The sequence below is a fragment of the Girardinichthys multiradiatus genome, chromosome 7 (assembly GCF_021462225.1).
Source record: "Girardinichthys multiradiatus isolate DD_20200921_A chromosome 7, DD_fGirMul_XY1, whole genome shotgun sequence".
NCBI classification, from domain to species: domain Eukaryota; kingdom Metazoa; phylum Chordata; class Actinopteri; order Cyprinodontiformes; family Goodeidae; genus Girardinichthys; species Girardinichthys multiradiatus.
Window position 1 is genome coordinate 25602955 of NC_061800.1, and position 26837 is coordinate 25629791.

Sequence of the window (26837 nt, forward strand, 5' to 3'; positions counted from 1 at the left end):
AATTTCAAAACATTGTCCCTGTCAGTTTTAGCTCCTTCAAATAACAAAAAGCTGTGTCGAAGTTTTGCCAGCATAACATGACCAACTTAAAAACATAAAAACATTAAAGACAAAATTGCAGCCCATCAAAGTTTTTCTCTCTTCATCGCATATTAATAATAACTTATTAAATATGTAAAGAAATTGATTGGGTGTACATTGCTCAATGCCTACCCCCCGCCCCCGGACCCCCCTTGTCGGCGCCTCTGTGTCAGAGGCAACAAAATGCAGCGTTACCATAGCAACACCATCCGGAGTCACCCCTGTGATTGGCTGAGCCCTCATTGGATGTCACCGAAGCAAACGAATGACGGGAATTTTAACACATGAGCGGAAACGACTCTGCCAAATCTCACTGGCTCGCTCATCGTGGCTCTCATTCAGACCCGAGTGAGGCGTATGAACCGCGGAGTCCGCCATTGGGCTGTTTCCTTGTCCGTCCGATGAGGGAGGGCCACTGTGTTTTTCGTTTTTTAGTTTGTTTTATTTTGTTTTTTATTCCCCTATTGCCTCGGTACGGAAGCCGAGCGGGGACCAGCTGGTTACACAGCGACCGCGGGTCTCCACCCGAGAGTATGGCGGCTGGAATCTGCTCCGGAAAGCGGTGAAGGGGGTGAGGGAGAAGCAGAGACATGCCAGAGATGGTGAAGAAAAAACAAAGAGACGCAAGTTCTATAATTAGGTGTAGCTGCAGTTTTAGTTTGTGTTGCTTTTCCCCACAGCTTGAGAATTTGTGCGTGTAGTTTATTCTAACACCCCACCTCCCCCGCGTCCTCGATGGACCAAGTTTGTTTTTTTCTGATGCACACACAGGGCACAAGCAGATGAAAACCCCGCACGGTCCACATCATCGGGCTATATTTTCATCCTCCCTGTGCGCGCTTTTTGAGGACAGCTCCAGTCCACGGATGCCAGCGTGTGGCCTGCCTGCGACGGGGAAGAATTTCCACAATGAAACCCTCCGAGTCTTTGTGCTCTGCATTAGTTGAGCAATGACAGCGCTATTGACGAGCCCGTTCAAAATGGGACGTGGATGGTGAGCGCAGTACCGTGCAGTGGGGGGAAAACATTTTGACTTTATTTCAATGACGCGCGAAGATTGATATCCCTGACCAGCTGATTAAAAACCCACGATGCGCGAGTATAAAGTGGTGGTCCTGGGAAGCGGTGGGGTCGGGAAATCAGCCCTCACCGTGCAGTTCGTCACCGGGACGTTCATCGAGAAGTACGACCCTACCATAGAGGATTTCTACCGCAAGGAGATCGAGGTGGATTCCTCGCCCTCGGTGCTGGAGATCCTGGACACCGCCGGTACCGAGCAGTTCGCCTCCATGCGGGATCTGTACATCAAGAACGGACAGGGGTTCATACTGGTCTACAGCCTGGTCAACCAGCAAAGCTTTCAGGACATAAAGCCCATGAGGGATCAGATCATAAGAGTGAAAAGGTTGGTACAATGTTAAAGCCACTTCCTAAACTCACTTTAGAGTTAGTTTCCCATGTATAAAACAACATGCCATTATCAGGTTTTGCTATTTATTTTTGCCATTTTGTTGCAAATCAAGGTATTTAATCAAAGTAAAGCCCAACCTCTCAGAAAAAGCTTAGATGACTCTAGTGACATCACATGAGGTCATGGTTCTCAAACCATGGTTACAAGTAGAATACCATTAGTGGTGGCTACCTTTAGTGTTACTAAGAACAAATTCCGGTATTCCGATATTTTGTTTTTATGACGGCCATTACTACATTTTACATGTGAGGCACCCATATTGGATTTTGAAGTCAAGTTGGTGAGAAATCTCAGGTATTCTGACTTGGAAATGTAACTTAATGTCAACGGTTCTATTCATTTTTCCAACTTGAAACTTATAAAATGTAAATTTCAGAGTATTAATGGAATGTGTATTTAAATCACAACCGTCATCCAATCATGCACTACCAATAGTTAGGAATTGTTTTTTTCTTGTTGTACTTTCATTGTAAAATGTCTTGACAACACTTTATGTATTTACTGAGGTGAAGCGTTTTACAAACATTTTGAGAACCACTGACAACTAGGCAACTGATCTATGTACTTTTCAGTTTGTTCACTTTTATTTTATTAGTTTTTTCTTTATTTTTTTAATCAAATTCCTCCTTTAAAAGGTATTTACATCTATTTTGTAATGCTGCAGCAAAACATTAGCAAATTTCATGCAGTGTAAGAACACTGCATGGATTTCAGCAAACTTTTGCAATAATTAAATACATGGAAATGTTTTGTGAAGAGGATAGAAGCAGACTGGAATGGCCAGATTTAACTATCATAGATTTTTAACAGTCAATTTCAGGCGAAGGTTTTATAAGAACCATTTGTGATTGTGCAATCTTCCTCTGTGGCTTTCCAATGCTAATCTCACACTCTTGGTCCCATAGGACTGCGTGTGATTGGCATTTAGCCCTTAGCTGACGAGCTAATGTTGACGCTGAAAATGCCGAAAAAATCTAAAATGTTATATGCTACAAAATTATCATTTTAATAATAGGAATTAAATCTTTTTGAATGTAAAAAATATACACGTCATTGCATTGCACCAATATATTGTTAAAATTAAGGCGTGAACTGGGTCCAGATTGAGAATGGGTGGCGTTTACTATTCCTATCATTCTAGTCAACACCAGAAGGCATAAGTAAGAAAGAAGTCCCACTGCTCAACAGTCAGAAAGTGAGAAATTGTTTGGTAAGCTAATTTAATATGAGTTCAGACTGCATGCAGGGAGGAAAATGCACAAGCAGAAGGAAAGATTCACACTTGTACCAGTTGAAGTTCTAAAGACGATTATCTCTCTAAAGACTATCATCACCCGTGTTTTTTAATTTTGGCATCCCTGGTAGCTTAATTGCAACTCAAATGTTTCAAAATCTACTTAAAAATCTGTCAAAAGTCACCTTTTATTTGAATGTTCAACTAACGCCAGCTAATCATCTCGATTCTTGTGCCTCTTGTGATGTCATAGACCCAAATACATACAAATCAGTATTTTGTAAAACTGAGCTTTGGAAATCCATGGTTCATTGGGGTTTTATTGCCAGTGTGCATTTATTGGTGATAAAATACACCACTGGATAGTATCTTTAAGTAAAAATGTTAAAGACAAAATTTCAAACCTAAAATGAATTTACAAGTAGGGCTCTTAAATTTGAGGTGGTCACTCTAGGATCTGTAATGGCATCAGGAAGCTGTTCCTATAGTTCAACTCACGCTTTTAATGTTTTTTGGACCCACCCACAGATCCTGTAGGCGGGTAAAAGTCCAAGCAGGACAAACATTGGTGTCAAGTCAATTCTCTAAACTTAACCCCCAAGGTGTTTTGGTGAAGTTTGTGCTCAAAATAACATGCCCAGATCTAATAGTTTTCTCAGCAATTACAAACTCTATATAAATAATCTTGGTATCAAATTAAAGATTCCAACAGAAGCGTAAATATCACAGTAGCTGCTATTTCTTCAGAGATAATAAGAATGGAACAGAGAAAAAAAATTATTTTCCCTTGCCAGACGTTTTTCTGTATATACACCTTTTAGAAATATCATGAATAAGGCTACAAACTTTTGCAAACCCTACATCCACTTGTGGACATTACCTGTGCAAAAATTGCAGCTGAGGTAAAGTAAAGCAAAGTTACAGAGCTCTTTTAGTAAAGACATACCTTGGCAAGTATGGCACATATTGGCACCATTTACAAAAAATTTTGATTTTACTTGCAAAACTTTTTTTTACATGTCTAAAATGGTTAATTCCTTTTTTAATTACTGACATTTATTTTCTATTTTTAGTAAAACACGAAGACCCGGGGCTCTCTTTCACTTCAATTGCAGTATATTCACTTACAAGCAGCTCTACGCAGAGAAATAACTCGAGTTTGGTTTGTCTGAATTGCACAAACAAGCTCTCCTTTTCATCCGTAGGGCCAGAAGAATCAGATTATACTATACACGTTCATGTCAGTCCCGCCAATCACTAGCTGTAAAAAGACAAAGACCTGTGACACAGACTGAGTGACTTTTACGTTCGTCCAATCAAGACGATCTATCCGAAACCAGGAGGCAGAAAATTTGCTAAAACCGCTTGCAAAGCATACTGGGATATGTAGTTACTCAATAAATACGAAAACAAAACTTTTGGGGAAGAAAAAGACAAAGGTAAGAAAGTTTTTAGATTATGTTTTTTAATCGTGATAATTCTGGACTTCTTTTGCTACTGGTCGAGTAAATCCTGGGTGGATTGTGACAAAACTTATATTTTCATAATCATTGAATCTGCAGTTTGACATGTAGTTCGAGTGTGTGGAAGTTGTGGGGCGTGCAGCTGAGACCGAGATTTGATGACATTATGTGGAGTTTTTACTTTCTGATTCAACTGCTGGTAGTTTTAACTGTGTTTGGTGTTTGTAATAATGGTTTATATCAGCTTTTAGCCAAGAGAGCAATAAACATATAAAAAAAGTAACATTCCTCCTCCAGTTGCCATTTAAAACAGCTTAACATTTCCATCTCTACCATTTGTTGGTTTAAAAACCTTTTGATGATATTCCAGAAAAAGCACTGGAATGACTGAAGTCTTCCCCAGCTGTATGGTGCAACACACTGCCAGAAAGAAGGCCGCTTGAGCTTTTCCTCGTGTATAAAAACAACAAATTTGTCTGTTTAGTAATATAGCTAACATTATTATAGTTATAAAAATCAATATTTAATATTATTTTTAAGGAAGATGGAATAATGTTTTCCTTTTCTGTTTTAAATGAAAGAAATTAGTTAGTGTGATACATGCGTGTTTAAAACTGTTGACTACTGTGATTTGGTGAACCCGTTGTTCTTACTGAAGGTTGTCATAGTACGAAAATCTCACTCTGGCCTATGCCTAATGTCCACTGTGCCAGATGCTGCAACTGATACCCAGCCAGGAATGCTGTAGAGTCGGTGCCACAGAGTAAGCACAGATTTCACTACTGTAAGGATGCATATAGCACTCGTTCTCATGCCAGGTTCTGCAGAGGAAAGCCCATGCCCAATCCCAGTTGGATGAGTAGATGATTCCAACATGAGGTCATCAGAGACAGCTGCTGATTGTCACTATGGAGATGATAGTGTTACTGTTGCTGCTTAGCTTTAACCCCCTGTACTGTGCAAACATTACTGTATGCTTATGGTGCATAATGTTGTAAAATCCCACTGATATCTTAAGTGTGAATTAGCTGCCTTGCTGTTTTTATTTGATCACTTTGTTAGTTTTAGTGTGCAGGCACCATTCACTTAACTGCCAAAAATGAAGGTTCATAAGACACTGGAGTTGTTAGTATGAAATAATCAAGGTATGATGACCTTAGAATTACCACGGTTTCACTTTAACTGTGTACTTGCACACAAATTCAAGACGAAAGGTTACAACATGATCTAATTGCTTTCATTTAAAACAGAAAGGCAATAATTGCTCCAAATGCTGCTAAAACCATAAAATACAATTATTGTTCAAGAAGACTAATGTTATTTATTTATTGTTATTTTGTATGAAGATTTTGTTATGATTCTGGCACGTCTGCTCTACCCTGTCTCCCTGGCTGCAATCAGCAAATTAGATGCACCTGGTGGCTGCTGCTGTGCAGTGCAATCTGTGGCATGCCATACACCTGTGTCTTCCCTAATATATACCGACTCTGACAAGCAGATGGTGCCAGATTTTTGAAAGCCATTGTGTGAGTAGATATCCAGCGTTCCTTCCTGTCTGATCATTGTTCTTGACCTTGCTTTGCCTTTTGGATTTATGCCTCTGCCTGCTCCCTGTCGGACTATTTGGAGTTTGGTTGTCGACCTTGTTTCCTGCATCTGCTTTATGCCTCTGCCTGCCCCTTGCCTGACGCCTCTTGTTCCGATCGTTGACCCTGTTTCTGTCCTTGGATTATTGAGCCAGCCTAGCCCTCGGATTATTCAGCCTGGAGTCACTTCTTACCTGTGCTGGGGAGATCACCGCCTGCCGCCCACTGAGGTTTCCCCTCTGGGTTTCAAGTTCCACTCAAGACAAAAGCAGGTTAGTGACTTTTCTGATCCCTGCAAAATCTGGAAAAACTACAAGTCACTAATCCCTCTTTCTGCCTCAGTGATTCTTGGAAGCTGTGAGGAGTGTTACCTGTGTGACGTTTTCCTGTGGCTGAATAAACCTTTTAAACTTTCAGTACTGTGTCTGGCTGAATCTTGGGTCCGCCTTTTTCTGATTTCATAGCGGATTTAAGTGACCGTATGGAATAAACTACTGCTAAATTTGGCTGTAGTTTACAAGTGCCTATTGCTTAAAACCTATTGCCCTTCTGCACTTCTGCTCTCTATTGAGTAACACTGCAAGTATTACCTGGCAGGTTAATTAGTCAGACTATCTGCTCTGGTAGCCAGCCTACAGGCATTTGCAGGCATGCTGCCCATAGTTTTCTTAAGTGTTAGCTTAATAAGACTGGGAAGTGGTGATTCTTTGTTTTGCACAGGTTGACTGTTTAACGACGTCTCTCTCCTGAGCTAAGCCATTGAAAGATTTTGTGTTTTTACATAGATTGTACTAAAGGCTTATCTTGTACTAAGCTTATCTTAGAATTTTTTTCTTTCTTAGAGAAGGGCATTAAGAGAGGTACTACTCCCATTAACTCTGTTTATTTTTTTTTTTAACATAGAAAGTACTCCTGGGGCAGTGTGTTTGTGTTTTTTTTTATAAGTCTGGTCTCATTAAAACGTCTTTAAACTGTAGTAGGAATGGTGTGATGGAATATTTTTAACAAATTTGCAATTGTAGCTATTTATTGCCTTACTATACTTTGATACCAGAAAATGTCTCATGCCAAAATAGAGCTCATTATTTTGAGCCTCATCATGTGGAGTTTGCAGATGAATCTGATGTGAGAATTGTAGTTTGTCATCTCTTATGACATCCTGTCAATATCTGATGCATGATGCTTTCAAAAAATGTAGCAGTCAACATAAATCTGCTTCTTTTTGTCACTTGGCTGGATTTAGACTTGGTGTGGTGTACTCCCCGAGCAACCCTGTTGCTTGAAAGAATGAGGTCAACATGGTTTCCCCATATGATTTAAAAATGGGAAAAGGTATGTTCAGCCTGCTACTATGTTTATATGTAAATATGTATACTTGCATGCTCACAATTCAACTGCAGTCAGGCTTTTGGTACGAACACTGTCTTGCGCTGTTTACTATCACTGAAGAATTTTCTGGAGCGAAAACATCACACCTCACACACGTCTTCTATCAGCTCATTTAACACCCCTGTGCTTTCCAGCAGTTAAAATATAAGCCTGGTGCATCAGTGCATTGTCTTGATTTCCATTATAAATATTTAACCCAGATTCTACATCGTATGCCTTTTTAACAGAGATTGTTCTCCGTAGTAGTATGGACATTTTCTGTTTAAATTGTGCAGAAAGAGTTTTAGGATTTATGTTTACAGACCTCAGCATCTGTCTAGCAGGATGCAGCAACCTTGCTTGCAACAAGCCTTGCAACAACATATTTCAGTGAGAGATTTTATTTAAGGATTTTAAAGGCTTTCTTGTGCTCTTGTTTTTTAATATACACTGGTTTAAACAATATATTACATTGAGCATAGTGTCATAAGTTTTAATGTCATAAAGATTGCAAATTTTTTTCTATTCTTAATCCTTTTACTTCTATACAGCTACAAAACACAACCTAATACAGACTAATCTCTTACTGAACAGGATTTCACAATTATGATAGATAGATAGATAGATAGATAGGCATGGAAGCCATCGAACCCTGCCAAAGAGGGTAATATTAATTTTTATTTGGAAAAAGAGGCCTTCTGGATATTTTACCTAAAGAGTTTACCTCCTACAGGTATGAATGAAGATCTATCCATTAATGAGTTTCTGTGACTGACCCCATTGTTACATTTATGTTTTTTAATTTTTTTTAAATGTCTTAATTTGATATTATAGAATCTATATGTAGAAATAAACTTGTAGTGGTGTGGCCTATTGCTGTTATCAAGTTGATAATTCTTATCATAATACTATTTTTTTGTGCTCTTATGGGTGCAATGTGTGTCTTTTGTTTCATTGAATTTACTGTGAAGTTGGTGAAGTTGTGCCAGAAACATTTGGATCTGAACATTGCATAAACTATGCCCCTTTGGTTCCGTAATCTCAGAGCATGCTGTGTAAGCACACACACACGACACATGATCTTGACAGACTGACTAAGATGTGAAAGTTCCTGTGAAAGTTCATTCTTAATGGAGGGGTTCGTGGTTGCATGTTTATTGCAGAACTATCATCTGACGGGCGGTCCACAATGTTATATAACTGCCCTGCATAAAACATGCAGCTTTAAGTAACTTTTTACCATTGCCTTTCTACGCATTGGATTCTTTGGGAGTGTCGCAATTTCAAGATGCCATTTATACTGCACATAGGTGCTACTGCTACAGAAGTTAAGTAAATAGGACGAGATGAATCCTGCAAGACTATTTCAAAAAGTTGCCTTCTGTTCTAACTTTTGCTATTCTGTAAAACACCATACAAACCATTGACAGTTTTAGGTAATATGACTTGGAGCTTTTGCTGAATATCCTGAGTTATAGAGGGTGAACTGGAGAGCAGAGAGTGTTGCTTCTCTGTTGCTGACCATCACATTGATCAGGAAACTCCCCAGCCGCACAGGCTTATGCCTATCTGACAGACAGGCGTCAACCCAGGAGACAGTAGATGCGCTGACCCATTCTGAGCAGCTTATCACTCAGCAGAGGAGGCTGAATGGTGTTGAAGGTATTGGAAAAATCAAAAAGGGTAATCCTCATAATGCCATCACCCCTATCCAGGTCAAAGTATGAACACAGCAGCTGATATGTCTACCCCTATATGGGGGTGAGAGGGATATAGATTGGTTAGGGGAGAATTTCAATCAGGTGTCTCTTGTTAGAAAGGCAAAATATTAGATTTAACTCATTTTCAGCCTAGAAACAATTATAAACCAGTATGTCTGGTAATGTTAAGCTTATTTCAAGACAGTGATCAAATATTCCTTTCAGTAGCAACGCCTGCTTCTTACCACCAGAATCACAGTGATAAATGAATAATTAGCAGCAAATGTTCTTGATGTTTTTAGTTTAAGTTTGCTGTTCTACAAGTTTGACTCACAGGATATTATAAAAACAGCAGATTACAGTTGTATTACATGGCATTCAAATCATCTCTACTCTGGGAACAGTCATTGGAACAAAATTCATAGAAATGTACTAGAATCACTAGTTAGATATTTGAACAACTTAAAGGCAGAATAACTTTAAAACATTTTTTTTCTCTTTTAGTAAACTAACTTCAAACTGTTGTCAATCACACATCTAAGCAGGAAGTTTAAAAAAATAAAACAGATTACCGACTAGCAGTTGATATATACAGTAGATACTACTTAAGTCTTTCTCGCTTGTTCTCTGCATTTGAATAGGCTAGCCCTGAATTTGAAAAAAAGATGAACCCAGAAAAACCAAAAACACTAAGGTGTCGCTATTGAAAGTAACCTGAAAGTAATAAAGTTATATTTCAGCACAGTTTTCAAAGACGTTTTTTTAACAATTTCCCACCAATTTGAGGTTTCTGGCATGAATGTGACTGTGACTAAATGTTTTCTGTCTTTGGCAATTTTGTACCTCTGCTCTATATCTGCCTCTCCGATGTTTAGGCTGTCCTTCTCTGAAATTCATTTGCAGTCCGTCAGCGCTGAATGGAGACAGCTGTAACGCCCAGCTGAATGCTTGCATTAGTTTAAACTATAAAAAGACATAGGTCTTTGCGTCACAGACTGAAAAAATGAGAATTTTCTTGACTGCATTAGAAATCACGAGAAATGTACCTCCTGAGCCAAATATTTCTGCAGTGATTAGAGGTATCTGTTTCAGACTGAGGTTCGCAGCCCCATTAGAAGTGTTTTTGAGCAAACTTCACTTGTTAGATTAGTCTTGTGTTTTTGTCTGTTGCTGCCAAAACACTGATGACCATTCACAACCGTATTGGCATTCGCTCAGGTCAGAGGCGCTGTAGTGTGTCACTCTCATTCTGAACCCTGTCAGCATCTATCAGTGTGTGCACATAACGGCACAGGCAGGGCTGTTTGCACAGAGGCCGTGAGAGCTCGTGATTACACCCTGGATTGCTTGTTTGCCAGGGACATCATCACTCCTTTCTCTAGCTACGGTTAAGGTTACACAAGGGATAAATTGTGATTGGTAACTTAACAGACCATGGCCGAGGACAGCATGGAAGACAGAGGTGAAACAGGGTACTATAATTAACCATTCTGTCCTGCGAAATCTCTTATATGTGCAGTTCATATGCTTGTTTTTTGACTTTGTAGTTACCTCTTAGATTGTGCAAAGTGGTTGTTTAAAGTTTTTTTCATGCACCAAATGCTTGAAAGAATCACTGTAAGAAGCATCAGTCACCTTTACTGTCTTAGGCTAGAATCTATGGAAGAAACAATGGTCTATAATAATTACAAGAAATTTGGCTTGGCATTCAGATACTTTGTTTTACAGAACTTTCCACACTTAATAATCTTTAATCTGTTAAAATAAATTCATCTTTTAATGCAGCAGCCTAATCTCACATTGAAAACCTCGGATTAATCTAACAATTTGGGCAAATTTTTACACAGTGGGAAAACAATCCCCTACGGTGAAAGCATTTTTTGACAGTGTTTCTGGTGCCACACTTGCTAGCACCCCCTAACAGTTCCTATAAAATAAATGCAACTGAAACATTTTTATGACCTCTATTTTAGTTGTGTATAGAAGCTTTTAATTAGTAGTCCACAACTTTCTGTTTCCTTGAGTTGCAAACATAACAGAAAGGAACATTTCACTTATGTACTCTTATGTGCAAAATGGGAAAGACAAGAAAGCGTGCCAGAAAACTAAGACAGATGTGTGTTGATTTTTTTATAAGTCATTAGCTAATGGGGCATGTTTAGCTACTAGCCTAGACTTGCCCAAAATCTACAGTACGAGTATAAATTCAAAGTTTAAAACAGCAGCCAAACAAGGCTCAACAAGAACCCAATTTTATTTTGCAACCACACACTGTGAGGAGGATGGTAGGAGAGGTAAGAAAAAAAAAAATCAAGACTCACGTTATGCCCTGTGTGACACATACTCTGACTGCCGATTTAGAGATCCCATAAACAAAGACTACCCACAACAAATCTACCAGTGTCTGATATTGTCTAGGAAAATTGTACAGTGTGACTGTTGCTGCGACCGATGTTTTTTACCCACCCATGAGTGTTTCTACTGCTGTCTCCTTTCCCCCACACTCCTCTCCCTCCTTCCAACATCTGACTGTAAAAATAAGTGTCATAACATCTTAAACCTGGCTACATGAATTAATGGACTGGTACATCTGTGGGATCTGTCTGACTCGATTGTGCTGCAGCAACAAGTCGTGCAGTCTGGCATAATCTATCCTGCAGTGTGACAGGAGTTACCGTCATATCTCGCTGCGACAGTGTGACACCTTCAAGTCCTGTATAATTTTTAGAATTAGATGGTGGGTGCCAGGCCTTAGAGAACTAGAGCCAAGAGTGTCATCTTGTTGTCCCGAAGTCTACATAATGACTACTAGAATGCTAACTACATGCCCATCAGCTGTTTGAAAAGCATGCCAAAAAAAAACTTTTTCTGTCTTATTATGACAATTGTAAATGTTCAGACTTACTAAATTCTCCTGGTGACTTTAACTGGAGCAGTGTTGTTTTTGGTCAGATGGGGCTAACACCAAGCTTTACTGCAGCAAACACTCCGTGTCTGGTGAAAAAAAGACATGCCCACTGAAAACCATGGTGGGGAACATGTGATGCTGTGACCTTTTTGCCCTGGGAACCAAACTGGGATGTATGGCATCACAACCCCTTTAAAATACCACGACATTAAAAAAAGGTGTCTTTAACATAAAACTAAAAAAATTGCACATGATGGGTCTTTCAGCAGGATAATGATCCAGAACTAAATCAACACAAGAACATAACCAAAATTAACCTTCTTCCATTGTCATCACGGTTTCTAGACCTGAACCTATATAAAACCTGTGGCATGAGCTGAGGAGGAGAGATCATAAGAGAAGACTAATGCTGCATTCCATTTGTACTTGGAGGATGCAATTTCCAACCTCCAAGTAGGAAATTTCAACTGGAACGCCTGCCAAAGTTGGAATTACAAGTTGGAAAGTCTGGGCAATGCGACCATACCCGACTTCCGCATTCAACATGGTTGCTACTCGCATCGATAGTAGTAAAACGTTCTTACAGTGACTGTTTTTAGCAGTTTATTATTTATGTAACATTTAGTCCGTTGTACACACACTACTTTTTAGTGTTTATAAGACAAGATGTTTCAGCGTCATGTATTTGCATGAAATACCACATAGAACAGTGTTATTGTCATTGTTATTGTTGTAAGACTGCTGTTACAGTTGCTAGCAATACGAACGGAAACAAACAGGATACTGGACCGCTACAACTCGGAGGTGACATAAACTCCAACATCCCAGTTCCAAATCCCGAGTTTAATGAAATGCAGCACTAGGAGTCTGGATGATTTAGAGATATTGTTCAAAGAGGAATGGTGAAATATCTTCCAATGAAAACAGTGGGCTGTAGTTTGAACACCACGTTGAAAACTCTTTTTCTGTTTCATTATGGAAGCAGTTTTGGATAGCATCAGAATGGCTCCAGGAAATACCAGAAACTGGAATGTAAACACAAGCCAATCCACCCTGAAAGCAAGAAGCACTTTAGCCATGCAGGGTACCTCTACTGGATGAACTGTGCCTAGAATTCATAGCGATAGTTAGGGAATAGGTCCTACTGACGATTATTTTCAGATTTTCTTTGCTTCACCACCACTGTGAAGCTGAGAGAATATTTTCCAGAATATTGCTACAAGAGGCATTCATACTCTTACCAAAGTTTCATTGCTTTGACAATCCAAGGACTTTTTTTCACCCCAGGCCATAAATTTGAATGCTCATATACTTTGATATGTGACATTTTAGTCAGACTCAGTGTGATATTTGGCTAATTCGGAGTTCAAAAGCTCAATTAAAATGCTGATCATGTCAGAAATTGTATGTGACATTGTAAGTGACAATTGACATTGTGAGTGGCTTTTGGGCCGTTATGACTCAGAGTCATTACAGTTAGCCTCTGTAGGCTCTAGGCTTGTTAAGCACTAGCTGAAAACTGAACTTTTGCAAGCACATATTAGCAGGAAGGCAATAAGATGTTACTCATCTATAACTGAGGTCCGATTTTATTAATTTCTGTCTTAGAGCAGAGTTAAAGTCATGCCGAGCTCGGTAAATTGAGCAACACAAATAGAACTGGAAGTGGAAAATGAGTTTAACAGTTCTCTGTAAACATAAAGGACCTTTCTGATATGGAATGTAAACATTTCCCTCGCTCTCAGCTGCTCGAGGCCACAATTTAGCACGAGATGAAGAGCCAGGCCAGCAGCAGGTCAGGGATTCTCCATCTCACTGCTTCCATGTGATCTATTGTATGATGAGTTACATTACAGCTCAAGTTGTTTCTTCCATCACATGTAAATGGTTTTACCACCTTCAAAGGGGACTGCAAACCAGAGAGATATGATGGTTTACAATAGAAAAAGCCCAATGCTTTCTGTGTAAAACTATTGATAATAACAGCTACAATAGAGAAAATGAAAACAAAATGGAAGGCTCACTGCATAGGCTACTTATTAGAGCTGTACGATACTAGGAAAATATGAAATTGCAATAATGTAAATAATATATTTGTTGTGATTGAACTACATTTCCTTTACTCTTTCAATTTGTTACCATCATCACAATTTCCCCACCTCTTTCCATGAGCTTTATCTTCCTAGTCACTAAAATCCATCTCCGATTTGGGCATCAACAGTAGTAAAAGTCCATCCAGCTGGTCTAAGGTGTTATTTGCATGCACACTGTAAATCACTGTAATCACTGTAAATGTGTATATCAGTGCAGCGGTTTCTTTAAGACACAGGAAATAATAAATTAACCAGTCAGGATGTTTTTTAATTAGAGCAGATTTGTTCAAAACAATTTTGGTCTGCTAATTGAGGAACTCTGCAGTAGGGAATATACAGGGGTTGTACAATGAAACTGAAACACCTGGTTTTGGACCACAATCATTTATTAGTGTGGAGGGATTTTAAGCCATTCTTCTTGCAGGATAGTGGCCAGGTCACTATGTGATACTGGTGGAGGAAAACGTTTCCTGACTCGCTCCTCCAAAACACCCCAAAGTGGCTCAATAATATTTAGATCTGGTGACTGTGCAGGCCATGGGAGATGTTCAACTTCACTTTCATGTTTATTAAACCAATCTTTCACCAGTCTTGCTGTGTGTATTGGTGCATTGTCATCCTGATACACGGTACCGCCATCAGGATACAATGTTTGAACCATTGGATGCACATGGTCCTCAAGAATGGTTCGGTAGTCCTTGGCAGTGACGCACCCATCTAGCACAAGTATTGGGCCAAGGGAATGCACATTTAATTCTTCCGTGATTTGGGCAGCCGTGGTTTTATGTTTTTTAGATACAATCCGGGTTAGCACCCGAACATCCCTTTCAGACAGCTTCCTCTTGCGTCCACAGTTAATCCTGTTGGATGTGGTTCGTCCTTCTTGGTGGCATGCTGACATTACCCTGGATACCGTGGCTCTTGATACATCACAAAGACTTGCTGTCTTGGTCACAGATGCGCCAGCAAGACGTGCACCAACAATTTGTCCTCTTTTGAACTCTGGTATGTCACCCATAATGTTGTGTGCATTTCAATATTTTGAGCAAAACTGTGCTCTTACCCTGCTAATTGAACCTTCATACTCTGCTCTTACTGGTGCAATGTGCAATCAATGAAGACTGGCTACCAGGCTGGTCCAATTTAGCCATGAAACCTCCCACACTAAAATGACAGGTGTTTCGGTTTCATTGTCCAACCCCTGTACATGGAGATTGCTGTTTAATAGGGTTAGCCATTCTAAAGATAGTTTAAACATCAGCTTTGTAATGATTTTGTCTTTGTTTTCAATATTAGTAAAATTCAGTTTAATGGTGACTGTCTTCTCCTAATATAAATAATTATTAAAATGTCATATCAAGGAGGCTAGAAAAATATATTCCTGTCATATTATTGTTCTTCAAGAGAAATCGAAATCGGCCAAACTCGGCTAGTTGGAGCTTTACAAAAACAGGAAATTGGCCACAGATTTCTGATTGGTGAATCTTTTATTCGAAGATATTGAAGCAGAGACTTTCTGAATGGAAACTATTAGGAAGAGAAATGAAGCGTTAAAACCGATGGAAGAATATCGTTGGACAGGCCGAAGGTGCAACAAAATTAGAGAATATCTAAAAACAAGATTAGTGTCCTAAATCAGACTCCAAACTTCTGAATAAGTAAGTTTTTGAGTTGGTTGAGACTTGACATTCTCAAATGTATATTTAATCTAGAATGGTGATAATTTCTTTCTGCAGTGCATTCCCTGAAGGGGTCAACAAAATCAGACTTGCAACATGACTTGACCGTTAACTCTCGTGACTTTAAACCCTTTTTGAACTTTACTCAGATATCCCAGATCCTGGCCCAAGAATAAAAAGCAGAAAACGTCTAATGTAACTCATGGAAGTTTTTGAGTGACTCTTACTAGTTTTAATTTTACAATTATTTGGCTGTAATTGTTTATTAGTATCCAGCGAATCTGAATGAAATACCAAATTCATGACTTATTGAAACAGAATATAATATTTCATTCAATCTTAATATATATATATATATATATATATATATATATATATACACTGCTCAAAAAAATAAAGGGAACACTTAAACAACACAATATAACTCCACTTAGGAAGCAACACTGATTGACAATCAATTTCACATGATGTTGTGTAAATGGAATAGACAACAGGGGGAAATCTTTGGCGATTAGCAAGACACTCAATAAAGGAGTGGTTCTGCAGGTGGAGACCACAGACCACTTCTCAGTACCGATGCTTTCTGGCTGATGTTTTGGTCACTTTTGAATGTTGGTGGTGTTTTCACACTCGTGGTAGCATGAGACGGACTCTACAACCCACACAAGTGGCTCAGGTAGTGCAGCTCATCCAGGATGGCACATCAATGCGAGCTGTGGCAAGAAGGTTTGCTGTGTCTGTCAGCGTAGTGTCCAGAGCCTGGAGGCGCTACCAGGAGACAGGCTACTACACCAGGAGACGTGGAGGAGGCCGTAGGCAATAACCCCGCAGCAGTACCGCTACCTCTGCCTTTGTGCAAGGAGGAACAGGAGGAGCACTGCCAGAGCCCTGCAAAATGACCTCCAGGAGGCCACAAATGTGCATATGTCTGCACAAACATTTAGAAACTGACTCCATGAAGATGGTATGAGGGCCCAACATCCACAAATGGGGGTTGTGCTCACAGCCCAACACCGTGCAGGACGCTTGGCATTTGCCAGAGAACACCAGGATTGGCAAATTCGCCACTGGCGCCCTGTGCTCTTCACAGATGAAAGCAGGTTCACATTGAGCACATGTGACAGAGTCTGGAGACATACTGGTCCTTCTCAAAATATTAGCATATTGTGATGAAATTCATTATTTTCCATAATGTCATGATGAAAATTTAACATTCATATATTTTAGATTCATTGCACACTAACTGAAATATTTCAGGTCTTTTATTGTCTTAATACAGATGATTTTGGCATACAGCTCATGAAAACCCAAAATTCCTATCTCACAAAATTAGCATATCATTAAAAGGGTCTCTAAACGAGCTATGAACCCAATCATCTGAATCAACGAGTTAACTCTAAATACCTGCAAAAGATTCCTGAGGCCTTTAAAACTCCCAGCCTGGTTCATCACTCAAAACCCCAATCATGGGTAAGACTGCCAACCTGACTGCTGTCCAGAAGGCCACTATTGACACCCTCAAGCAAGAGGGTAAGACACAGAAATAAATTTCTGAACGAATAGGCTGTTCCCAGAGTGCTGTATCAAGGCACCTCAGTGGGAAGTCTGTGGGAAGGAAAAAGTGTGGCAGAAAACGCTGCACAACGAGAAGAGGTGACCGGATCCTGAGGAAGATTGTGGAGAAGGGCCAATTCCAGACCTTGGGGGACCTGCGGAAGCAGTGGACTGAGTCTGGAGTAGAAACATCCAGAGCCACCGTGCACAGGCGTGTGCAGGAAATGGGCTACAGGTGCTGCATTCCCCAGACCTGGGCTACAGAGAAGCAGCACTGGACTGTTGCTCAGTGGTCCAAAGTACTTTTTTCGGATGAAAGCAAATTCTGCATGTCATTCAGAAATCAAGGTGCCAGAGTCTGGAGAAAGACTGGGGAGAAGGAAATGCCAAAATGCCAGAAGTCCAGTGTCAAGTACCCACAGTCAGTGATGGTCTGGGGTGCCGTGTCAGCTGCTGGTGTTGGTCCACTGTGTTTTATCAAGGGCAGGGTCAATGCAGCTAGCTATCAGGAGATTTTGGAGCACTTCATGTTTCCATCTGCTGAAAAGCTTTATGGAGATGAAGATTTCATTTTTCAGCACGACCTGGCACCTGCTCACAGTGCCAAAACCACTGGTAAATGGTTTACTGACCATGGTATCACTGTGCTCAATTGGCCTGCCAACTCTCCTGACCTGAACCCCATAGAGAATCTGTGGGATATTGTGAAGAGAACGTTCAGAGACTCAAGACCCAACACTCTGGATGAGCTAAAGGCCGCTATCGAAGCATCCTGGGCCTCCATAAGACCTCAGCAGTGCCACAGGCTGATTGCCTCCATGCCACGCCGCATTGAAGCAGTCATTTCTGCCAAAGGATTCCCAACCAAGTATTGAGTGCAAAACTGTACATGATTATTTGAAGGTTGACGTTTTTTGTATTAAAAACACTTTTCTTTTATTGGTCGAATGAAATATGCTAATTTTGTGAGATAGGAATTTTGGGTTTTCATGAGCTGTATGCCAAAATCATCCGTATTAAGACAATAAAAGACCTGAAATATTTCAGTTAGTGTGCAATGAATCTAAAATATATGAATGTTAAATTTTCATCATGACATTATGGAAAATAATGAACTTTATCACAATAAGCTAATACAGGTCCTTCTCAAAATATTTGCACCCTCCATGTGCTCACCAGAGGTAGCCTGACTGCCATTAGGTACTGAGATGAGATCCTCAGACTCCTTGTGAGACCATATGTTGGTGCGGTTGGCCCTGGGTTCCTCCTAATGCAGGACAATGCTAGACCTCATGTGGCTGGAGTGTGTCAGCAGTTCCTGCAAGATGAAGACATTGAAGCTATGGACTGGCCCGCCCGTTACCCAGACCTGAATCCGATTGAGCACATCTGGGACATCATGTCTCGCTCCATCCACCAACGTCACGTTGCACCACAGACTGTCCAGGAGTTGGCGGATGCTTTAGTCCAGGTCTGGGAGGAGATCCCTCAGGAGACCATCCACCGTCTCATCAGGAGCATGCCCAGGTGTTGTAGGGAGGTCATACAGACACGTGGAGGCCACACACAATACTGAGCCTCATTTTGACTTGTTTTAAGGACATTACATCAAAGTTCGATCAGCCTGTGGTGTGTTTTTCCACTTTAATTTTGTGGATGACTCCAAAACCAGGCCTCCATTGGTTAATACATTTGATTTCCATTGATTATTTTTGTGTGATTTTGTTGTCAGCACATTCAACTTTGTACAGAACAAAGTATTAAATGAGAATATTTCATTCATTCAGATCTAGGATGTGTTATTTGAGTGTTCCCTTTTTTTGAGCAGTGTATAACATTATTAGTTAAAGAGCAAATAATGGCTTGTTTACCAACTGAAACTCAAAGTTAGTCAGATTATTGAGTGACATTTGACAACAGACTGTTGCATTGCTGTAAGTCACTTTTAGAAGATACCCTATGCATACCGGGATGGACATCGTCAGCATTAATACTCTGGTTGGCAGTTTGCATTTCGATGATTCTTATGTGGTACTAAGAGTGGCAAGAAAATATCCCCCACACCATGACACCACAAAAGCCAGGAAGAACCCTTGATGCAAGGCAGGGTAGGGTCCATGCTTTTGTGTTGTTTACTTAAATTTTTGAGTGTACCATCTGAATTTTGTAGCTGAAATTGAAACTCAGACTGGACAGTGTTGCTCGATCTGTTTTTGACAAGTTTTGGTGAGTTTGTACAAATTTTGTAGCCTCAATATCTAGTTCTTAGCTAACAGGAGTGACACCAAGGGATGGTCTTCTCCTGCAGTAGCCCATCTGCTTCACGGTTAGTTTGTTGTGCCTTCAGAATATGTGGTCTGGAAACATTGTTCGTAACCAATGATTATTTGAGATACTGAGATGAACTGCCTTTCTAATATTGTTGAATATTGTAATTATGAGATATGCTGAGTATGCTGATGTCCTTTTCAGACATCTGAAGACATAAAGATTGAGGCCCAATTCTGTGACGATAACCCTAATATATGAGGGTGTGAATTGTTTAGATCTTCTTTTTTTTACCACTCGCTTGGTGTGAACAAATTTCCAGTAAAATTATACTTTGCATTTCAGATTTATTTGGTGATGTCCTTTTTAAGAGCATGAGCCCATGGCAGACAGCATGATTACCCCCATGGAGCTTAGAGTGTGCCATCGCTTTTACTGTTCTGTATCACATTCAAGGATATACTGTGTATGCTGTTTTTCAATTTCAGTGTCCATTTGTCCCATCCAGTTTGGTATTTGTTGGCCAGTGTTTTTCATTAGAGTTTAACTTGATTAAGGGAGATGCAGGGAATTTGTTTTAATAAGCTTTAGGAAATCCCTTAGAGGCTCTCTGCAGCTTCTAATCAACGCTTGTTTGAAAAAGCACAAACCTTTTAATCCTTTTCAGTAAGTGTCAGTAAAACCGAATTGGGCTCGATAAGGAATATTTTCCCTTACTTTATTCATTCTTATAATGTTGGCCAAGATTTGAAGCAGAAATGCTAATGTCTCTGAGCTCCACTACTCATCGGCTTGGCTTGTGTGAGATGGTCTGCATCATGCATTATAGATAAGATGTGTCTGGGTGTTTGCAGTCTGGGTGTTTTTCTGCCTTTTGGCATCAGGCTCCAAAGCTCAAAGCTAAAGTGTGACACATGCTGTTTTTGTCCCAGCACAAACACAACCGGCCTCGGTTATTCATCTGTTTTTTACTGTTTGAAAGAGTAGCCTTGCTGTAACATATAAAACCCTGTTGAGTCCAGGGACTGAGTGTTTGACACCCTTTGTGCTCACGCCTTGGGAGCCTCAGTATCCGTGGCAGCCATCATGTCAGACCCCTGAAACTGCTGGTTTTCTCCTCTGTTATTATGACTATATATACACACTCTTTTTATATACTGCATGTTTACTGTTTTGGTGCAGCCCAAAGGAGCTGCATGGGATGACAAAAAGACTGCACTGGCCTTAAACCAATAGCCTCAGCCAAGAACATTAGGGTGGAACATTTTAGTTTTAAGTCCTAATGCAAGGTGAGTGTTACATAAAAATTTTCAGGGCTTGTTTTATTCTTATATTCTTATATATGATTTGTATTAAAGCTGCACAATATATCACAAATGTCTCGCTATTATGCAGACTGCAACCTAGACTGCAATAAGTGTTAGCTAATTATTCTAGTACCTTGCATGCAGTCTCTCTGTGCCTCTAACATATTTGGTTACAATTGTTTAGGCAGCATTGGAAGTCAAAATGGTGATAAGACACTCAAGTCAACTATAACCTGCAAGGACTGCAATGGCCAGAGCGGGTCAGATCTAAATATAATTTTACAATTTACAAATTATAAACCTTGCCTGAAGGCTGAGAGAAAAGAAAAAGGACACATCAGCTTTCTGAATTACGCATTAACATCCTAAACCAGCTGAACACATAAAATCAGCTGTTCAGACGCACAAACATTTCCCCCAAAACACTCAAAACAAAACCACCAAGAAACAGGTGTTTTTGACCTCAGAGCTAATTTTGTGACACTAGTTACAGTTTATCCCAAGGGGAATCTGAGAACAGAGTCCAATGAAGACATGGACTTACAGGAAACCTTTATGTAGCTAATTTTCAAGGATAGCTTTAGCGGTGTGAAGATCAGCAAGTCAAAGACGCCCTTCACAACGTGGACTAACATTTGTCCTGGTCAATCTGATTGATTCCAGACAGCTCTAGATGCAAGTGTGGCCACACTAAAACATTTTGAGGACAATTTTACGCAGGCCATCTTTATAAGTGGCTATTAATGAGACAATTTAATTTGCATTTATTTTGCCTTTGGCGGGTCCCTTCAATTTGTACTTCCCCTGTGTCCTCTGGACACAATAAAAATAAGAAATAAATAAATATATCTTAAAGATTGTCACAGAAATATGAGGTATCAATATTCCCAATTTTCGAAATGAAATTTGGATTCTTAGATTAGCCCAAGGAAAACCATTGGTTTTTGTACTGTAGCCTGCAGTAGAAATAATGATTGACCAACAGAACAACAAGCTATTCGCTCATTAACTGAAACAAAGATACAACCAATTCCAAGACCTTTTTAAAGCCATTCTGCTGGTTTTAGATTAAAAGAAATTGTAATATGGCTGATGAATGCTTACTGACTTCTTTCTTTCTTTATGATTTTTTTATTTCAATACTCCTGATGGGTTGACTTGTTTACTTGTTTCGGGTTGGTGTGGAAGTATATGTTCTTTAAACCGCAGCATAGAACATCTAATTAAACAGGTTCCTCTGTTTGGGTGTCTTGAAGTTTCCTTGCATCTGAGAAATCAGTCTTTCAAGGTTTACACCAACTTTACTGTCAGGGATGCTATAAAGTCTGGAAAAGTTTGGAATGATATTCCACTATACTCCCGGTCTGGATAAGCATGGAAAAAGAAAATACCAGCTTGGTTGTTTCCTACTTTCATCTCTCCCTCCTATCTTTCCTTTCTTCCTTGGATTCTTACTTCTGTCTGTCCTTACATTTTCCCATCATGTCTCTCTTCTTTCCGTCATTCCTTCCTTTTGTCTTTCCATCTTTTCTTCTTGTCTTTTGCATCATGTGTCATTTCTTCTTTCCTTAATTGTGCCCCTACTCCCTCCCTTCCTTTTTTGCCTCATCTTTCCTTTCTTATACCCTGCCTTTCTTGCTTTCCATTCCATCTTTCTTTTGTTGTAACATTCCTTCTTTCCTTCCTGTCTTTCCGTCCTTGGGCCCTTCCTTCTTTCTTTCCGTGTATGTTTTATTTCTTTTTTTTTTATCTTGAGTCTTTTTTTTTCCCTTCGCTAGTTCTTCCATTTTTTCCTACTTGTGTCCTTTCCTTTTGTTTCTGGTACCCTTCCTTCCTTTCTTTCCTTCTTTGTGTCTTTCTTTTCCTTTTTTCTTTTTGGTGTCTAGTAAAGTCTGTTTACAGTAGAAATTTCTGTCATAAATTACGTTTTAAAATGAACATAAAGGACAGTAAATTTGGGAAAGTTGAATCTGGAAAAGTACACAGTTTTTGCTTGAAAACTTGTAGAAAAGTACTAGCTGAGATTATGTTTGACAAATGTTTTCTTCCCATCATCCTGGTGGATTTATCAGTAAATGTGCTTGGGCTTTGAAGAAAGTAAGACAAACGTCTCCAGATTTTACACCAATTTTATTTACGTGAAACCAAAAATTGTGATAAACATGCTGCCCGCTTTATTTTTTTGCAGCAAAGACTAGATTGATTTTTTGAGATAAGCTAAACTAAAACAATAGTCCTGACCTGTTTCAAGATTTTAATGCTGCTGCAAACTCAGTCATTTGTAATCCTGGAACAAACCAAGTGTTTGGATCTACCCATTGATTTTCAGCATGATCTTTACAACAGACAAATGTTAATGTCTCCAATAGGTCTGTAATTATAGCCAATTTTATGCCTGGTGAGTGTGACAACCTGTTAATATGTATATAGATGTTTCTCAAAGCTGTTTCACACTGAGATAAAAATATTTTTATTGAAGGCAAGCTATCTACTTAAAAAACTCATTTTTCAAACAATGTAATGCTAATTCAAGGGAAGCTGACTGAGATCTCCATGAAAATTAGACATTTGACATCAGTTCTGTCAGGTGCAGCAGAGAGATTTCTGCTTGAAAATGCTGACTTTTACATTCTTTTTCCTTCGGGTTTTTTTATTTTGTTCCTTCATGCGCTGCTGCAACAAAACAAATTTCCCTCTGAACTACGATAGACAACTTTATTATTTGGTTCTTTTGTAGTTTATGATTTGAATTAATGTTGTTTGAATATAGAAATAGTTTATAATTAGTTCCAAATCCTAATTGTTTTGAAGTATTTAATTCATTTTCTAACTGTGCGGTGATTTTACATGGTTTGTAACATATCAGCCAAGTAATTGCTAGTTTGCTATAAAAATAATGTCTCAGATGGTAAGAAGGGTGTTAACCTTTTTTCCTCTGAAAGATTTGAACCGCAAATGGCTTTACTACCGTGGTAGCGATACATTACGTTGCAAAAGTACTGACACTTCTTGCACCATTTTTTTGCATTTCGTTACATTACAACCACAAATTAAATGCGTTTTACTGGGATTTTATGTGATAGACCAACAAAAAGTAGTAAATAATTGTGAAATGAGAAATAAACATCATTATATTTTTTTACATTTAAAAGTCTGAAAAGTATGGCATGCCTTTTAATCAGCCTCTCTTAGTCAATACTTTGCAGAGCCCCATTTCACAAAAAATACAGTTCCAATTTTTTTGGCTTCTTCTCCAGCTTTGCGAGCTAGAAACTGAAATTCATGCCAGTTTTTCTTTGCAAAATAGCTTATAGCTCAGATAGATTGGGTGGAAAGATGGAGAACAGATATTTTTAGTCTTGCCACAGATTCTCAATTGGATGAAGGTCTGAAGTGGAACTGGGCTGTTCTAACATATGGATAAGCTTTAATCTAAATCATTCGTCTGTTGCTCTTAAAGTATGTTTAGGGTTGTTGTCCTGCTAGAAAGTGAACCTCCACCCGAGAGTCAAATCTTCTGCAGCCTCTGTTTTTTTCCAGGAAGCCCTGTATTTAACTCTATCCCTATATCCATCAACTCTGACCAGCTTCTCTGTCCCTGCTGCAGAAAAACCTCTTCATTGCATGATGCTGTACAACCCATGTTTCACTGTGGAGATGGTGTGTAGAAATAACACTTTAATTTTAGGCCAAAATGTTTAATTTTGTTCTCATGACCAGAACTCGTGCAGTTGTGGAATACTCCTCAGATTATGGGATGAACCGTGCTATGCTGGATGTCCAACACTTTGGTAATTGTTTTATAATCTAACTTTGCTTTAAGCCTCTCCAGAACGTTTTTGCTGAAGTGTCTGATGTGTTCCTTGGTCTTCTTGATGCTGTTTGATCACTAAAGTTCTTTAAGAAACCTTTGAGACCTCCACAGAACAGCTGGATTTATATTATATCTAAATTACACTCTGGTGGACTATATTTACAAATTAGGTAAATTCTGCTGTTTTATTGCACCGGGGTTTTTTTATCCTCTATCTTCTACTTCAAAACTATGTGCTACCTTGTGTTGTTTTAGCACATAAAATCCCAATAAAATACATTGAAGTTTGTATTTATAAATGTGAATATGTTAAAACTTTTTACAAAAAACCTAGACAGTGTCTATTTTCTTCTTCTTAAATGAAAACAGTTATAAAAGTAAACGTCCTGCTGCTCGATTATCCTCAATGTCTACTAATTTTTTTTAAAGGGAAATGTGGAAAGAGTTTAACATTAACACCTTCTACCAACGAATGGGGTCTAAAGTAATTATGAGACCTGGGTTCCATACACCCAATGTAGTACTTTCTCATTCTAGTAGACTCCAAGATGAAATTGGATTTCTGTCATGCTTTTGGTCAAGCTCTGAGTTCAACCCCATAATTCCTGGTGGTTGGTCTCCGGCTGGTGAGCCAATCCAGGGAAAGGAGATGGATAGTTGAGAATAAAGTTCACAGGATAATGTATTTATGAGTAGATCAAAGTCTTGAAGTTCAAGCGTATTTAATGCTGAAATCTGGATTTCTGACCTCTGAAAGGCGCTCAGACTGCGGCACCTGGAATAGCGTTAAAGCTCTCTATATGGAATTAGACATTTTCTTCGTCACTCTGGCAAACAAGGATGGTGTTTTTTCTTTCTGTGAATAATTCAGCTCCATGTGTATTTCATAGTATGGTAACAGAATGTGTAAAACGTGATGCTAATGTCTAAGTTTAGAATTAACATATTTAATGGAAACGACAGGTGAAGCAGCTGCTTTGTGCACAGAGATGGATGAAAGGAATAACATGTTTAGAGGTTATGAATACTCTTGATCTGTGTTCTCTCTGATCATTTGAGGTGTGTTATTCCCTCTGATGTGCATAAAGTGTCTTGCAGAGCTGCCATGTTCCTCATTTTCAAACTTGATGCAGGGATGACATTATTAAAACTGTATCTCAGTTCCTTGTTTTGTGATTACCAAGCTGCAGCCCATTTATTTGACTGTCTCCTCTGGATGTCAATAAAGTAGCGCAGCTCCACAGTGACATGCAAAGGATCATGGATACATTCTGCTCTCTGGGGTCACAGATCTGCTGCCCATGCCCTGCATTATTCTAGGTCAGGCTTAGGAGCCAGCACTGACCTGAGGCTGACCAGATGGAGGTTTTTGCCCCTACAACAACTCATTCAACGTTGGAAACATATTTAAAAACCGATAGATCTTCCAGTCACCTGCTACTAACTTGTTTGAGTGGTGACAATTTTTTCTACAGAAAATGTTCCAGACCTAAACATTCAAACACCTGGAAAACAGCAGAATACATGATAAAATTGCTTGCCATAAACCAATATAGGAGAATAAACATATGCTGCATCAGAGTTTTATGGCCAGTCTCCGATTTCCATTCTTTGTAAAGCTGTTTTCTCTTTAACAACTACAATAGCAACAAATATTGTGTAGTATTTCTATTTAGTCATTTTTATTTTAGGAGCAGCGGTGACATCACACCGTGTGTGAGAGATTATAGAGTTGAAAATTCAAACTGTGTTTAGAAACTTGTATTAGTGATTAGCAAAGTTAGCCAGGTTAGCTTTAGTAACTGTAAACAGCAGATCCCTTAAAAATTAACCAAAGAACAGATTTTTCTGTGCGAAGGAACAGCATAAAGAAGGTGCAATAACCTTCATTAGTGTGAATACAAAAATGATTCTGTCTTGCAACACTCCCCCTGGTCCAGATATATTGTTACATGTACAACAGAACCAGTCCTTGTTGCTGTTGGACCCATGGCCCACAACCTGACCAGTTTTAGTCTCATATTTACATCACTTTTGGAGAAATGTACTGAATGTCCTGTGTGTTTGTTAGCATAATAATTGTAATCCTAAATTATATAATAACTTATTAAGCACATGCAACCAAAATACCAATAATGTTGAGAGTAAATCATGTTTGAATTGAAATGGAATAACGTTTTGGTGCTAATTATAACAAACCTTAGGATAATTGTGTTAATATCACTAGTCAACCTGATAAAATGGCAATGGTTAACAGACATTACTAATTTAGCACTGTTCTAGTCATACTGACTAGTCAAAGCACTTTGCA

General features: G+C 39.2%; 1 protein-coding gene across 1 annotated transcript in view; it reads left to right on the forward strand.

The window, feature by feature from the left end:
- The first annotated feature begins 378 nt into the window (after positions 1-378).
- Positions 379-26837, forward strand: part of LOC124871194 (ras-related protein Rap-2a) — a 28849-nt gene continuing 2390 nt past the window's right edge. The window contains exon 1 of the mRNA XM_047370292.1: positions 379-1486. Within this exon, the coding sequence (XP_047226248.1) occupies positions 1173-1486 (314 nt within the window). The 5' untranslated portion in view covers positions 379-1172. The remainder of the gene's footprint in view (positions 1487-26837) is intronic.